Raw genomic sequence first — 17,336 nt, 5'->3', positions numbered from 1 at the left:
TCAAACCAAACATTTAAGTATTCTTATTCCTATTGTCGCACGGCTCTATACTAAAGAAAAACACTAGCCGAACATTTACAGTCGAGCGTGTCATATCCGGCCATTTCACTTCCCATTGCCGCATCGTATGAACGTTTGATCTCCTAGCAATTATTATTTCCAGGAGCGTTTCGATCGGTTATCTGATGAAAAAAATAAAAAATGAACGAAGAGAAACTTCCACCCACTTTGGCTATTCTACCCCTCACCGGCAATTTTTTTGCGTTGGGAGTTCGCTGCGAACGTGACGATCCTTCTTTGTTCCTATTCCTATTGGCTCATAACCTGTTATTTGGACTTTGAATGAAGTATTCTAGGCCTTGCCAAGGGAAATAAATTCCTTCTAGCCAGCTCACTGCAAAATGGATACTTCGCTGCTTCTTCGGCTTCGTTGGTCCTGTCAGAGCTGCTGCTTCTTCGCCTTCGTTGCTCGGAAGTCGCGTCGAGAGTTTGCAATGACGGTAACGATCCTTCTTTGTTCCTGTTCCTCTATTAAAACAAAAATAAACTAAAAACATTAATGCATCAGATTTCGAATTGATATTAGTCCTAACTCAAACTAAACTCAAGTCACCTATTAACATGTTCATCGGTCAAATCCAAACTCACCAATCAAACCCCATATATGTTTTAGGCATAAAGCTTGGTGTCATACTAATACTCATGATCAATTGATAGCCATGTCATGTCTTTGAGCTTTTGTATGTTGTGTTGAACAATTTTGAATTGCAAATGGTATGCGGCCTAAACTATTAAATGAAACGAGTACATTAATCCCTCTACTAGTAAATGTGTTGTCTTTAACCTTGAAAGCTTGTGTTTGACACCCACCTGTACCATGGTCTACTGATCTACTCGAGGCATTTAAAATGAGGTAACTCATAGTTGTTAATTAGGCTTTCTAGATGTTTCTAATAGCTTCTTATATTGGCAGATTGAGTGTGTTGATATACCAAGATGATGGAACACGGGATCTCAGTTAGGTCTATTTCCATCCCCAACCATCCTCCTTTCAACATGCATCCAAATTTAATCATGGATATTTGAGCCTAAGAAAACTTATTAATCAAGGTTGTTCTCCTCTTGAGCAGGAGGGATAATTAACTATAAGGTTTTGCTACTATAGGGATTCTTAACCCTAGATTTAAATAAACCTTAATGCTATCATTAGTGGAAATCTGATTAAAATAAATTAATCTTTCTAAAAAAAATTACTCTTAGGGTCCTCTCGTACACATGGAAAGGCCTTGGGGAGGGGATTGGCGTTTCGTGATCGATCAACTACATATGTTGCAAGTGAAGTCATCAACGATGAAAGGCTTATAAACTTCATTATTTCCTCGGTTGTATTTTCATGAGGGTTCTAGGGGATTGGGTTGTTGGTGATAAAGATGCAAGCTTACCTTAGTTTAAAATTAAAGATTTAACTTTAACAGTTAGACTATTCCTTCAAAATGAACATATTATTGAGCATTTGATTTGTTATTTATGGATTATAAAGTTGAAGTTGTACTTTGGGTTTTCCCCCATTCCTGATTCTACTAGTTTTTTTAGTGTTTAGTGTTCATAGGCAGCTAATTCATGCCAATATACATTTATGTTATTTCTTAATGATGATCTCTTTATTAAATTTTATTAATGATGACCTCTTTATTAACTTATGTACACTAATGAACCTTATTAATAAAAACAATTGTTGAATGTTTTAACCCACCATAAGATTCTGTTAAAAGTATTAATTTTATTTTTTATTTTGAGAATGATTTTTTGGTTTTTCTTGTGTCCATGATGCACATTTAGCCTGCACTCTGTATATTGACAGCCATATATGCAAGTATAATTGGTTTAGCACTTGTGGTATCATGTTTATATACTTCAATACTGATGCTGCTAAATGTCAGTTCTGCTGCTGCATCTTCACATGTTGCACCTATAAATGCTGGAAGCACAGATTGGTTAGGCAGTGCACATGGCTCCAAAGCGGGTTCTCTATCATCAGCTGCTGCACAAGCTCCCTGGACTTCCTTGAGCAACAATTTTGGTAATTCTTCACCAGGATCCCTCGAAATATTATGTAGACCATGGGAAAGGGGGGATTTACTACGGAGACTAGCTACATTTGAGCCATCAAATTGGTTTGCAAAACCAAAGGTTCGCATTCAAACTTTTTTCTTTTCAATGCACAGCAGTCACAATGCGTTTGGTTCTGATCATCATTAAAATAAATTTGTAAATAAACTTTATGAAAAATATTCTGTGAAAAGCATAGGACATCAGATTCCTTGTTTGCTGCACCTTTTGTTTTTCTCGTCTGATCCTTCAATATCTAAAAGATTGAATTTGCACGTTCATGCAATAGTATGTAAAGTGAGGGAAATGAAATGAATTCCCAGTAATTTTGTAGTAGATAATGAATCTTTAGCCGTTAGCTTGACCTTTCCAAACTTCTATTTTTCATTTTCCTTCATTAAAATTCCAGCATCAGCCTTATTAATTAATTTAAAGATAAGTTAGAAGTAGCACAAAGTTTCCGCACTTAGATGTGCTACTCAGGCCTTGTTTGATCTTGCTTTCATAATTCAATTTTGATACTGTTAGGTCAACTCTAAGATGCTGTTATGGAACAGAATAACTCCACACCATATCCATCCAGTTTATATAGGCAGTGAATAGAATGCTCACCCCATTGCACTTGACGCCACACTTGTTGGTCTTCAATTTCCTCATGTAATTGATTTGACTATGATTCATGAAAAGTTAGATTATTGAGAACGCTGTGTTAAGGAGTAAAGCTATTAGTGATTTATTTGGGGCCGCTTTTACTATTTTGTTTTTCAGACTACTGGCACAAATTCGTTTGTCTATTGCTTTCATGTTGAAAATTTGATCTATTATAGTGTGGTAGCAGTAAGAAAGTCGTCATCCAACTTTTTCAAAAATGAAAATATTTGTAATACTTATATTAGCTTTAAAAAAGTTGCTTTCTCTATGAAAATTCTACAACAATCTTTGCAAGACTCTGCAGCCGCTCTAAACTCACCCTAAGTTTACCCTTGGATGCACTAACTTCCTTTGTTTTCAGGTTCAACTAGTTGCCTGGTTAATTAAATAAGGCGTCATAGAAAATCTTGATTTTGTATCCTTTCAACTTTTTAACTTTTCCCAATGAAGTTATGGTAGTCCTAGGCAATGCTTTTTCTAACATAATGTGTCTACACGCCTGTATTTTATAATGGGTTTGTGCACGTGGTATCATTTTTTGGATCGTTGCCTATCGGATAGCTTTGTCAAGTCTTAGATTTAATTTTGGGTGCGTTTGTTATTTTACTTGCGCATCTGTGTATATCTGGGCAATCCAATCCATATGTGATTGGTATAATGCTTGCTTGTTACCATGTACTCAAATTTCAACTCATGTTATTCTTTTGGTTATGCTTTATAGTGAAAGACCATTCAGGTATGCCATCCATGTCACAATCCAAAAGATTCGGGGCTATCTTGCCAAGTCAACCCAAAAGAATTTTGGTGATGCTGTGGTAGGTTGGGGAGTTATTAGGTGATATGTAAAATTATGATTGACAATATTGGCTAAAACAATCTGTTAAAATTTTGGGCGACCCATCAACCTTGAAATAACCCGAATAAAGCGGCTGAGTTGTGTCATAATTTATTCTAGCACATCCTTTCGAATACTTTCAGATTAAAACTCAGTTGTGGTACGAAAGGAAAAAAAAAAAAAAACCCATCAACTTGAAGTCATCTCATTGATAGTGCAATCCATCACCAATGTAAGCTTCAGAAGTTGTGTTTGCGTTACGGAACACATTTATTTTTGGTTGTTATATCAAATCAACTTGAATCCAAGCTACAAACTTCAGTTGGCAACTGCAAATCCACAAGTATAATTAGCATAAAGCAACAATATATGAATATAATTTTGTACATTACAATTATTTAAATTATGTCCAACATGGTTATATTTCAGTTTAAAATGAGGTTCTGTTGTTGTTGAAAAGACCCAACATATTCCTAAACAAATCAACTTGAACCTAACCCGCAATCCTCAGTTGGCAATAGTAAATATGCATTAAGTATAGTATGCATAAAGCATATTGTGCTTATTATAACAATTATGAAGATAGTTATTACTGAATAAGCTTTAATTAAACTTACGTCCGTTATTGTTATCTTTAGCGGAAAACCAAGTTCTTTTTCTGTTTAATCGATCTGAAGTAGTCTCTATGTTTAAGAATCAAGCCATATAACTAACAAAACCTTGAATATTAGTCCTTTTTTTAATTTTAGGCGAGGATTGAGTTAGAATGTGTTTTCCTGTCAACTTACCAAATTCTCGAAGTTTATTTTGAGTTTGCTGGAATTTTTTTTTGAGTTTGGGTGGCTTGTTTTCTTTTTTTTTTTTTTGATATAGCGAGCCACTATAGTTTTCATAATGGTGAACTGAAATACTTCCAAACAGGATTACTACTATTGTGAATTTGTATATCTGCGTATGAAGGTTATTCTTTTCCCAGTGGTTGCTGCACTTCCATTTCAACAAAATTTAACATATGAAAGCATCTTCATATATGACGTTCAATACAAAATTTGGCCAACAGTATGCCCAAAATGTACTAAGCATCTATAATATAGAAGAGAACACAAACTAGAGGAGGTATTTTTTCGTACAAAATGGTTGATATTTTCCATCTGCAAGTGTATTTCATTTTTTTCCTTACGTACTCCAGGTGTCACCCCTATGTATTCTCTATGGTACAACACAAGTCCTATGTTTAACTTCATTACATTCTCATCTTTCCTCTAATTGTCAGAGGCAATAGTTTTTCCTTCCAGCCCGTCTTCATTTACATGTTTATCCATCCATTTGTATCACATATAATACACAAACTACGATAATGGTTTTGGGTTTGATGATGAATATCCAAATTGTTCAATCGTACATCAAGTGACATATCCAGAAAACTTACCTTGCATGTCCGATGAGATGCATGATTTATTGTCAGACTCTTGCTTCTTTAATTTTTTTTTTTGTAATACATTTAATCACGTTATCCTTTCTGTGTTAAGAACATGTGCAGATTTATCTATCAACAGTTATTTTTTCATCCTTTTGAATGCAACTATTATAATACAACCTGCAGGGCGCAAGTTCTCTTTCCTGTGCTCGAAGGGGTTGGGTCAACGTCGGAAATGGCAAAATTGAATGTGAATTATGTGGCTCATTCCTGACATTCACTAAATCAGTCTCACGGACAATTGATGGAGGTTTTAATTTGCGTTTTGCTTCTTTGTTTTGTTTTGCAATTTATTGTTTCTTCTCTTTGGGGATATATGCATATACATATAGAATAGAGATATGGTATTTGATTGGAAAAGCAGCTTGAATTTCTAATAAGAGAAGTGAAGATTTGAAGAGCACTGCTTGAATAGCTAGAGAATAGGTTAGTATTTTTCTTTTCATGCAAAGGAAGAGATTTATTTTTAAATGCTCAATCTGAAATATATATTTCGGCTCAAAAGGTGAAGAATGGAATGGACTGGTTTTGTTGATTTGGGAAGAAACTTAGAAGTTTAAGTGTTTAACCATCTGTTACATGCCCTTTTAATGGTAAAATATATTTTTATTAATTTCAATGTTTCATATTGTAAAACTCTTTTCATTTCATCTAACAATTTTTTTTTTCTTTTTTCCAAATGATCCTCTCATTTTGATAAGAGTCTTTTTTAGGGATTCATTGTGATGCAACATGATTATTAAATAAATGTATTAAATTTAAGCATGCTTTAAATACGTTTGACATATATAAAATAAGTGACGTATGATTTCTTTCTTTTCTAGTCGTAGTCTGTTTTAGAGAAGTATTTCAGTCTCGACTTTATATACGGAACCTAGCCTTGTATTAGAAATCATTATATAATGAATTGAGATTTCAATTTTTTATAGCCTAGGGTTTTTAGTCATTGTTTTGTCTATAACTTTTGTTTCTTTCCTATTGGGGTGTGCATTTGTCTGACTTCTTTGCCCCTTTCTTCTCTTCATCTTATAGGTTCTCTTCTTATACCGGATCCTTTTAACTCTTGTTGCTTTTCTTCGTTATCAAGGTATCAGAGCCCAACCTTGATTTTATCCGCCTTTACCCGATGTGCTTTGATGCCTTAATCTCCTGCAATTTTCATTATTGTATGATCCCGATTTCAACTTCACTTGCATCCTTGCTTGCTGCATGAACACCCAATTGTGACTATTTTTGCAACATAACTATTTCAATATTACTTTGTTTGTCACTCTAAGTCGCTCTTGCAACTCTTGTTTCACGTCATGCACTTTGGCTCGTTGTTTCATGTGATTACGACCCACTGTTCACCCCTATTTCTTAAACTCAACACCCATATGAAACTTCTTACTCCACCTCTTTGCTACCACGACTGCAATACATGCCCTTTCCGTCTCATATGTGCTTGCGAATTGCAATAGCATGCCTTCCCTGCAAAACCGCAAGTCGCAGTCAGGAGCAAACACTGCTCCTTCGTAGATAACAAACTCCAATTTATGGCTTCCACTTTGCATAAAGCACTTGCATTATGCTTGCTTTCCTACTCATGCTTGCAACCCTCGCACACCTTGCTTCTGTGCTTTCTCACATGCAATCCTTTTTCCCGATCCTACACTAACCACTAATTGCACTTCCCCTTCCCGTTCGCTTCCCCTCTTGGGTTGGCTTGACTAGCTCACACATTATATCACATCTCCCACTTTAATGCAAGTCCCCACATTTCTTATGATGGCTCCATTCGTGGATCTCATTGCACTGTTTACCTCCTCAGATTTGCTGCATCCTAGTGGCAGACCCGTATTGTACACACTCGAATCGATAGCTACATTATCACTAGATTAAAAAAATTAGATTCAATTTTAGTTAAATCAAGTTGATCTGACAAGTATCATTGAAATCTGGTAAGGTTTTAGATATCTTTCTAGAGTTGATCATGCTCTTGAAAATGCATGAAGAAAATCTTAGAGTTTGTTGAAATAGTGATGCTCATTCCCTTCTTCTCTCCCTTTTTGGGATGGATTTTCCATTCGTTTTGTCCTCTCCATGATGGACTTCCCACTTTTCTTTGAGATTAATTTTGCTAGCTTTACATACAGTTGAGATATTGAGTCCTTTCTCGAATAGTTTAAATCTCTTGAATAGAGTACTTTGCAGCCCATGAGAATTGATGTAACATTATTGTCAAGTAAATGCCTTAAATTTTAACATGATACAATAATGTTATATATATATATATATAGTATTTGCATTCTGAGTCTATAAAATGAGTGCGAGCCTTATATGAGGGATCATTACGTGATGAATTGGGATTTGAAAATTCTTGTACCCTCCCCTTCTCTGGGAATTCAAGTTACTATTTTGTCTCTACACCTTGCCTCTCTCTGTCTCTCTTGAGGTGTACATTTGTCTAATTTTAGACCCCTTTTTCTCTTTACGGATTACTCAGTTAGTTCTCTTATAATGAATTTTTCAAACTCTCAGAGCTCATCTTCTCTCTCTTTATTTAAATTTAAATCACATACACATGTAGTTATAGGACAAAACAACAAAACCCTTTTAGTTTATTATTTTAGCAGATCATTTATAATATTTCTTGATTGGAAAAATATTTTTAATCCACTGGTCATGTAGTTGCCACAATTGAACTGAAAGTTAACAAAAAAACCAGTTCTTTGTTGGCGACAGGGAACCCTTTCTTAGCTGGCCCAATGAAGCAGAATTATATAAGATGGTAAAGCACCACTTTAGTTCTTCTAATTGTTAAACTAACTTGATATTCTGATTTTCTATTGGATAAGTTTGTGTAAGATATGAAGGCTTGTGTCTCGCTCAAGCATTCGTTTTAAGCTTGAGTTCATTGGCCATATAAAGGGTGTCCACTCTCAATGTGAACATGCTATGGTGAACTTGGCGATACAGAATATCATGGCCTCGCGAGCTCATACAAACAAGCTCACTAATGATTAAGGCTTAATGGTATGCAGATCTATGAGAACTATAACACACCGAGATAAAAATACAGGATTTACTTTAGAATCATCCATCAACTATTGATTTGACTATTCGGCAAAAAATCAATTCTTGTAACCAAATTTATCTCAGGCTTATGCCTTCCTTGTTAGTAATTCAATTTTAATTGATGATAAAAACCACAGTCTACTCTGTTTAGATTTTTTGTTAAGCTCTCAAACCCTCAACCTCTCGTTCCTTACCTATTGGCTTTGGTCTCTAGTTATAGGCACGATCAAGAAAATTATAGATGTGGTGGCTAGGTTGGTGTAGGATGCAATCATTTGTTGTAATGTCTTTTCTCCTCCCTCTTTGACTGACAAAAGTAGAATGCAAATTTCTTGCTTATGCCCTTCCTTCAAGGCGTGCAATTTTAATTGATGATAAACTGCTTAGTCTCCAACATTGTAGCTGCTCTCTTTAAGCTCTTTGTTTCATCGAGCTCTCCAACCCTCAACCTTTGGTTCCTTACATATCGGCCTTGATCGTCAATTCTAGGAGCAGTCGTGCAAATCATAGATGTGGTGGCTAGATTGGTGTTGGCAGTGATCATTGTCGTAATGTTTTTTTCTCTTGCCCTCATTGTTATCACGTAAAATCATCATTTCAAATTTTACTAATAGAAATGTTGCCCCCCTCCCCCCACCCCCCATATTTGGAGCTATGATGCACGGACACTTATCCTCAAAGAGGCGTGCAATGTCTGACTTGTATCCGACACAACACTCATTAGACACGCCTTAGACACGTGTCGAACATATCGAAAATATGTCCGATTAAAAACTATGTCCTCTAACATTCATCATCATTATCTTCTTCAAATAGTTGGGATAACACTGATCTTGATGATGATTTGTGCAACATGGAGAGAGAGAGAGATTACTTATTTAAATTATATTTTTCTTATTTTTCTTTAGTATTGACACTGATTTCACTGAATTTGACTTTTTTCGAAACAAGTAAGAAGTTAGAACAATTAAAGAAATATTTAGAAGATAAAGTGATTAAGATTAGTGGCATAAAAACTGAAGTTATGATATCTGAATTTTGTTGGGTATTATTCATCACCATAAGTTATTAATATTATAAAATGTTCTTGTTGTGATATGTTTAAATATTTTGGATTTAGTATATAAAAAAATGATGGTATCTATAAAAATAAAAAAAATCCAAAATAGTCCCCATATTATTTATGTTGGTCAATTTAGTCAATTATACAAAATTGATCCAAAATAGTCTCTCATGTTGTAATTGTGATGTAAAATTGATCCCAATTTAATCCATCAACTTTACAAAATTGATCACAATTTAGTTTCAAAGGGATCATTTTGGATCAATTTTGTTTAGAGGGACTAAATTGGAGCAACGTTATACTCGGGGACTAAAACAACCTTATACAAATAGTCGGGGGATTATATAGAAATTTAACCCTGTAATAATATAACTTCTAGAGTTAGAATTAGGTGAATGAAATTGCAAAGTGTCTGCGGAGTACTAAACAATAAGATAATATTGTGGAGTCTTGTAGCTAATTGGTGAAATTATCGTTACACTAGTTATGTTACACACATACATGTGTTGGGCGATCATGAAGTCACCTGAAACCAAGTTGGTTATGAAAACAATGTGAATGCTAAGATATATGTCAAAATTTGAAATGATAAATTGATGATTAAGTCTTCGTTTGGGATGGTTTATGTTTTTTAAAAAGCAATGTTTTAGTAAAAAAAAAATTTAATTCAAAAAATTTTTGTACTGAAAAGTTATTTTAGAAAGCATCAAGAAAGTTGTCCCAAACAAAACCTAATTGAGAGAGATAGTAGAAGTATCACATATTGAAGGCAAAAATAGCAGAAAAATTGAGTAAGGTGCTTTGGGCATGTAAGATGAAGGGTTGAAGATATACAACAATGAAAAACAGATAAAATTAATATGAAAGGGTTATGAAGGAAAATGGGTAAACTATGGGTAGAGTTTGTGGGATTTGTGCAAAATAGATTTAACACCTCAAGCAACATTGAATTTGACCAAAATGCAAAATCAGGGTTAATAAAATAAACCTTAATTGTTGGGGGTGATGATGATGGACATTGATTTGAGTAGTTAAATGAAATGTAGAAAACTTAAGAGAACAGAAGAGGCAAAAGTAAGCAAATTAATAATGAAGAAATACCAACTATGTTTACACGTTCCTATCTCTCTTTCTCTTACTTCAATATCCAGTTCAGCAAACCCCATTTTAAGACTTATTTTAAAGGCATCCATCACAAAAGAACAACAAATACTTATAATTCAGTGAAAACTGCCATCTGTGATACCATTTGTAACAATTAATTAATTAATAGGTACATATTATTTATTAAAGGCTATATAATGAGTTAAAGATCTATATTTATTTGTCTATTTGAAGGATACCAGTCAATTTCCCATTCTACACCCTCGTCTGACTTTGTGACTCAATTTTAGAAAGACCAATGTTTATTGATTCTCTAACCACTTTCTTATGCGCCTTGAAATATTCTCTGCCTTCATCACCAACATAACTAGCCACTCTTCAGGCTAGCGTTTAGTATCTAATTAGTTAATTTAAAAAAAATTATAAACTCAGAAGGGAAGTTTGGCATTCTTAGAAGGCTCTGTCTAAAAATGAAGCCCCCTTTCTTTCAGCCTGAACTCTTAGAAAACAAACAAATTTTCTTTCATTTTGTAAATTAAAATGAATAGTAGAATGGAAATTTCCAAATGATGCACTTTGAACTTCGTTTGGTTGACTAGTGTAAAGGATGGAAGGAGTACTTTTGTCATAAAAACGTTATATCTAGTATGTATTATGCTGCGATTTACAAGTTAATCTTTAATTTAGTTTGGGGCTGGGTTTTCAAGAGAATTAATTCATATTGTTTGTGGCTAAAAATATTAAATCGTGGATTCTTGTGTAACGTCGTAGCTTTACAATTCTTCTTTGTGTTTCTTGAATTGTTTGGTGGATTGATCTTGCTCTACTTTGCCTAACCAAGTTAAAACCACGAATTCCGATGTTCAATCTTTTGCTATAAGTGATAATTTTACTTTGGGATTATGTGTTTAAATTGTTCTCGTTAATTTCTTAATGTAACTCCATCGCATGTACGTTTCACATCATAAAGTTTCTGTTTGGATTAATTATCTTTATGATTCTCTCTTCCAAGTTCCAGTAAAAGCCATACAGAAGGACCTACTTTCATCTTTACTTGTATCATTGTTGTTTTATTATAGTTGGTCATGATGGAGAAGCCTTTACTGAGAAGCTTGATTCTGGTCACAAAGTCACATGCCCTTGGAAAGGAAATTGCTGTGCTGACAGTCTGGTGCAGTTTCCTCCAACTCCTGCATCAGCGCTTATTGGAAGTTACAAGGACCGGTGTGATGGACTCCTGCAATTCCCCTGTCTGCCACTAATAGCTTCGTCTGCAATTGAGACCATGAAACTGTCAAGATGTGCACAGATTGAGCGCATCCTATCACAGTCTCTATTTTCAACTGGAGAGATGGGATTTAAAACTGATAGCATGCCCATACCTGAAATATCTCGAGAGGATCCCTTCTTCCATCATACTCAGGCATGATCGTTATCTCTTCTTTAGATTTTTATTGATTTGTTCATATTGCATTTCAACATGATGAGTTTTTCTGATGTTGTTTCTAGTTATCATTTTCTTCTTCATCTAAATTTTGGGTAGGCCCAGAAGCTTATCAGTCTTTGTGGTTGGGAGCCTAGATGGCTTCCAAATGTGCAAGATTGTGAAGAGTATTCAGCTCAATCTGCTAGAAATGGATGCTCATTTGGTCCTAATGAAGATGGATATCCCTATTCACGTTGTCCTGAACCAACCAAACATGCACTTTCCGCATCAGCAGAACAGAAACGAGGAAAAGAAAAGCTAGTTGAAGAATCATGGTGTGATATGAGATCTCCTTTATTAGATTGTAGCCTATGTGGTGCCACCATCAGAGTTTGCGACTTCTTGACAGTTCCTCAGCAGGCACCTCCTGGCTCCAACAACATTAATAATACAGATAATTGCAAAAAAATAACCCCAACACATGGAACTAGTGCTGCTAGTGGAATTAACGGGGGGATTGGTGTAGGTGGAATGGAGAGGGATCAGATGGAGGACCGCGATGAAGCAGCTACCACTGATGAGAAGAAATCACCTTCTAATGCTGTCGTGAATTTGAATCTTAACGCCGCTGATGGATTCCCATCTACCATGCCTGCTGAGGGTTATCCTTTAGATGATAGTCGTATGGGCATAGATCTTACACTTGGTCAACCTGCTGGAAGTGAGGTTGGTGATCGTGCTGCTTCGTTTGAATCAAGGGGTCCTAGCAGTAGGAAGCGTAGCTTAGAGGATGGAGGGAGCACAGTTGATAGGCCACAAGATAGGATACAGCAGGCTGACAGCATAGAAGGAACTGTTGTTAACCGTGATGATGATGAAGTTGATGGAGGCACACATGAATCTGATGGTCTTTCTAAGCGTGCCCGCCGGCTAGATGTCTTCCATTCCCAGGATTTATCAAACAAGTTGAACTCGTCGGGTGCTGGACCCAGTCACGGTTATCTTGATTTAACAATCAATCGTCTGAACTCCTTCAAAGATGGAAGTGATATAGCTGTTGGTCATCCAAACACTAGAAATTCTGCTCATGCATCATCTGTTGTTGCAATGGATACCATCTGCCGTAGCGATGATGAAGACTCTATGGAAAGCGTTGAAAATTGTCCTGGAGATGTTGATTACGTTAATTTTAATTACACAAATGGTGCGTCAGAATTTGACAATAGTAATCTCGCGCAACAGAGCACCTGCTTACCTCATGGTGCTGGAAGTGTTGCCAGAGAAATGGGTGGAAGCAGTACGATAGAAGGTGAGGAAGTACTCAATGCAGAAACTTTCACTGTTAGTGCTAGGGATAGGTTTAGTTTAGGGATCAGTGCAGGTAGTGTCGGTGTGGGTGCCAGTCATGAAGCTGAAATTCATGGGATTGATATTTCTCTGCGCCGAACTTACAGTGCTGTTGGTGAGGTAGGGTTGATAGCAGAAGTAACTGAAAATATGGGCCAAAGTGGTGAATCTGCTCCAGGACCGGGACTAATGGATGAGTTTGTTCCTGATGAAATTCTCAGGGAGGGTCCTCACAGTGATATGCAAGATACGATTTCTAGATCTGTAGAAAAGGCTGATAGTGGCTCAAAGGTGTATGGTTCCATTAAGGCTGACTCTATTGAAAGTGGGGAAAAGATGAGCCATACGTTGGGTCATGAAAGCAGTGCCCATCCTTCACTCTCCTGCAATGCAATGATATGTTCTGTTAATGAAATATCCAGGGGGGAGGTGATGCAGACTGGAAAAGAAACAATTACTTATGATTGTGCTCTGGTTTCTGATAATGTCATGGGCATTAGCTCAGGTAATTATCACTCATACCAACGTATTGCACCAGCTTATTAACCTGGTTTTGTCTTCTTGCATATAGTATGCTTCAAACTTACACCACCTTGAGAAAACTGCCTCTTTAGTCTACCTTTATTTGCATCCATTTGTTTCAGATATTGGGTATTGACCAGTTGATCACACTGTTTCTCAACATTTCTTTCTTCTAGTTTGCCTTTTCTCTTATGATGTATCTCATTTATTAATGTAATTGTCTAAGATAAAGTTTAATTTGGCATCTTTTACTTCTTTCTTGTCATGTAAGCCTCCTATATGCTACATCTTTGCATATCTACTCTTTCAGTAAATTTGAAATGATTGCTCCTAATGTTGTTTGATTCTGGATGCTACTAACGATTTACCTGGTGTAGGTTGTTTTGTTAGTCTTTGGCTTGAACTAGTGTCGCCGATGTTTATTCAGATTATTGGTGCTTGTTTATGCTTAATTACTCTTAGTTGGTCAAGTTTATCATGCAAGTATAACTTAGTCTGCTGAAACTCTTCATTGTCTGTTATCTTTTTCATTTAAATTTGCATCCATGAAGTATGCTCTAGCAAGAAAGTTATGAATTAAATTCTGAAAGATTGGTTAGTCCAGTTTTTCCTATTTAAACAAATCTCTGCCTTCATAATATTTAAGAAGTCCAATAATGCTCTCTTGTCATGAGGGCAACATTACTGAGCTATATGTGGACATTCCTGGTTGAGGGCCTCTTCTCAAAAATTAATGTCCATTCATTATTCCTCCCACTTTTTTTTTTTTTTTTTTACAAAATTATTTTCTGTTAGATCATGGTTGTGGGCTCATTTGGTTGTTTGTGTATAGGAGACATTTTAGAAAATGATATATTTTTTTAACTCATCATCGTCGTCATTGTGTAATGTGCATGCACAGCCCATAGGAAGTGTCATTGTGCCAAGGTGGTAAACTTAAGAGATGCCTTTCTTAGTTTTTTTTTCTTGTTGAATGCACAAAACGGACTTTCTTTTGCAAATTTATCTTCTGAAGTCAGGTACTGTACTACTCTGTAGGCTTTCCCCCAACTTATTTCATTAAGCTCAGGTCTCATTGTGATGAGGACATCGACAGACATTATCGACGAATATATCAACACAAGAGTCGTAAATCGATGGCTACGATCCAGAGTCTTTATTTTGATGCTTTTATGTATTAATTGCTATTTATGGTTGTACCCTTTCTTTTGAGTTTGCTTGAGTTGTAGCCCTAGGGGCATATGAGTCATTGTCTTTTTATTTTTTTAGGCCTATATATTATGACCTCCTCTATTGTATTGGATGATGAATTATGAATGAAAATTTCAGATTTCTTGGTTTGATCTCTTAGTGAGTTCTTGAGAGGAGAAACCCTAGGAGAGGGTGAGAGTAATACTTGTCAACCTTTGGAGGATTCCAAGGTTCGCGGCCCTGATCTTTTCTTCTTCCCCTATATACATCTCCTCCCCTAGCCACTAGCCACCCAACCGCCACCACCCATCCGCCAGCCTCCCCCAAACCCAATTCCCTTATCTTCTTCCCAAACCGAGCCCCTTACCCCCACTCCGCCGGCCTCCAGTGGCTGCCCAAGCCGCTGGCCACTACCCCCATTCGCCGGCCTCCACCCCTCCACCCACCCATTTCCACAAACCTAGCCGACGGCCGCCCTCCCATTGATTCATAAATTTGAAATTCAAATTTCAAAAGCCCATTACTCTCTTTCCTAAAATAGATTTTGGTAATTAGGAAAGCTTCCTAATGGGGATTCAATTAATTAATTGAATTTTCAAATACTTTCCTACTGCTTAAATCTAAGATAGGAAACCTCCCAATTTAATTAAATCTGAGATTAAATTCAGATTTGATTAAAATCCTTATTAATTTCCTTGGGGCCCACATACTAAACATAAAACTCCCTCTCTCCCCTCTCTACATGGCCAGCCCCCCTTCCCCATGTTTTCTCTCTCCAATCCAATTCAAAATCTCAATTAATGCTCCCCTAATCCTCTCCTAAAACCGCTGGCCCCCTAACTCTAATTTGGGGATATTTTGAATTCGCATTAATTTTCCCTCCCTCTCTAATTCGAAAATCTGAAATTAAAAATCAGATTTTCTTTTCTAAAATAATTCTCCAACTCTCAACCAACTCACATTACCTCCACTTCACCTAGCCCAAGCCGCCCCTCCCACGTGCCTCTTCCCTCTTGGAAACCCAACAATTCTTATGTTGTTGGAAGCCAAAGAAGAATACAACCTTCTCCCCCTTTCTCCCCACTAATGTTTGGCCGATCCTGAGATCGACCACGGCTTCGCTTACAATGCACAAGGAGAGATCGACATCCTCTGTTCTCCTTTCTACGAACCAGATTGGGAGTACGATGACTCGGTGGAACGCTACGTCAACCGCATCGTTTACTGCCTTGCCGAGACGATCGAGCTTCAACGACCCAGAACACCTTGGCTCCTCGTCGGAAGATCCACGCATCCTCCACCGCCAGCTACCTTCCCAACAATAAAGTTCCTCGGTTCTCTCTTCCTAGTGGTGGTCTCAAGTCTAGTGTGGAGTATCTTCATCCGCTAAGCCTAAGAGTAGTTGAGTGAGAAACCCCTCAAGGTGAATCTTTCATTATTAAATTCCAGATTTCTGTTATAAGCTAGTAACTTTACTATTGCCTTAGTACTTGATTAAGAGCTTTTTGGTTAACATTCATGTACTTATTTGCCTAAGCGAGTGGAAAACTACGAATTCATAAAATCTTTTTTTTTATTTGACGCATAATTTTATATTGGTCAACTTTTAACAATTTCTTTTATTAATCTCTCGCTAACTCTTTGCATGTTTCACATCATCTTGGTATCAGAGCATGGCTAGCATGCGTCATTCATGCTAGAAGTTATCCTAGGAGTCTACTTAACCATCCGTTAGCTTGTTTGCATGCCTACCATCCCTTTTACTTTTATAAATCCCTGTTTTTGTTTGCTGTCCAATAACTTCCTGCACTTATTTAGTGAACCTTAGACTAGTTCAATAAGTATTTTAAGTGCTGTCCTCAACCCAACAACCTTCCCTATTACCTAGGCTACTTAAACCACTTTTGTAGCTTGCTGTCCACACAGTCCTTGCATCATTTATTGACATTTAGAGGGTTTTAACTTAATGTGTTACTTGCTGTCCCCTATCTAGTTACCATCCTACGTAATCCCTAGTGTCTACCCATGGATCCGGACCAAATTCAGACGACTTTAGACCTCATTGTTGGTCAATTGGGCACGGTTACTCAGCAAATTAGAGACACCCAAACTGATTTAGTGGACTTTCGACGCCAAACTGGAGAACGCCTCGATAATATCGAAAGGCTAGGAAATCCGATAATATACACACCTTCTAGACCTCCCTCGCCTTATGTTGAAGAAGCTCGAGCTGACTACAGACCTCCGCGGGAACCTTACCCTCCTCAACATAGACCCAATCATGAGCCTGTAGAACATGAACCAATTTGGAGAGATAACGAGGCTCAGTTGTTGAAAAACATCCGAATAGATGCCCCTTCCTATGGCGGCACCCTCGACCCTCGAGTCTTTTTGGATTGGCTCAGAGGGTTGGATAGTTATTTCAAATGGTATAACATCTTGGAGGCTAGGAAAGTTAGCTTCACGAAGATGAAGCTTACAAGAAGAGCTAGCCAATACTGGACAAACTTAGAGAACTTGCGCGAAGCTCGAGGTGAACACCCCATCATCGACT

The 17,336-nt window shown here is 36.8% G+C and overlaps 1 protein-coding gene across 2 annotated transcripts in view; it reads left to right on the top strand.

Moving 5' to 3' along the window:
* The window catches only part of LOC110097293, a 50,028-nt gene that overhangs the window by 3,901 nt on the left and 28,791 nt on the right, over window positions 1-17,336 (top strand). For both annotated transcript variants that reach the window (XM_020823581.2, XM_028695369.1), the window contains exons 2-5: window positions 1,941-2,190; window positions 5,199-5,322; window positions 11,376-11,719; window positions 11,840-13,574. In XM_020823581.2, the coding sequence (XP_020679240.1) occupies window positions 1,941-2,190; window positions 5,199-5,322; window positions 11,376-11,719; window positions 11,840-13,574 (2,453 nt within the window). The remainder of the gene's footprint in view (window positions 1-1,940; window positions 2,191-5,198; window positions 5,323-11,375; window positions 11,720-11,839; window positions 13,575-17,336) is intronic.

This window comes from Dendrobium catenatum, unplaced genomic scaffold, assembly GCF_001605985.2.
Source record: "Dendrobium catenatum unplaced genomic scaffold, ASM160598v2 fragScaff_scaffold_71, whole genome shotgun sequence".
NCBI classification, from domain to species: domain Eukaryota; kingdom Viridiplantae; phylum Streptophyta; class Magnoliopsida; order Asparagales; family Orchidaceae; genus Dendrobium; species Dendrobium catenatum.
The sequence above is the reverse complement of the archived record's forward strand: the minus strand, read 5'-3'. Positions and strand labels throughout refer to the sequence as shown.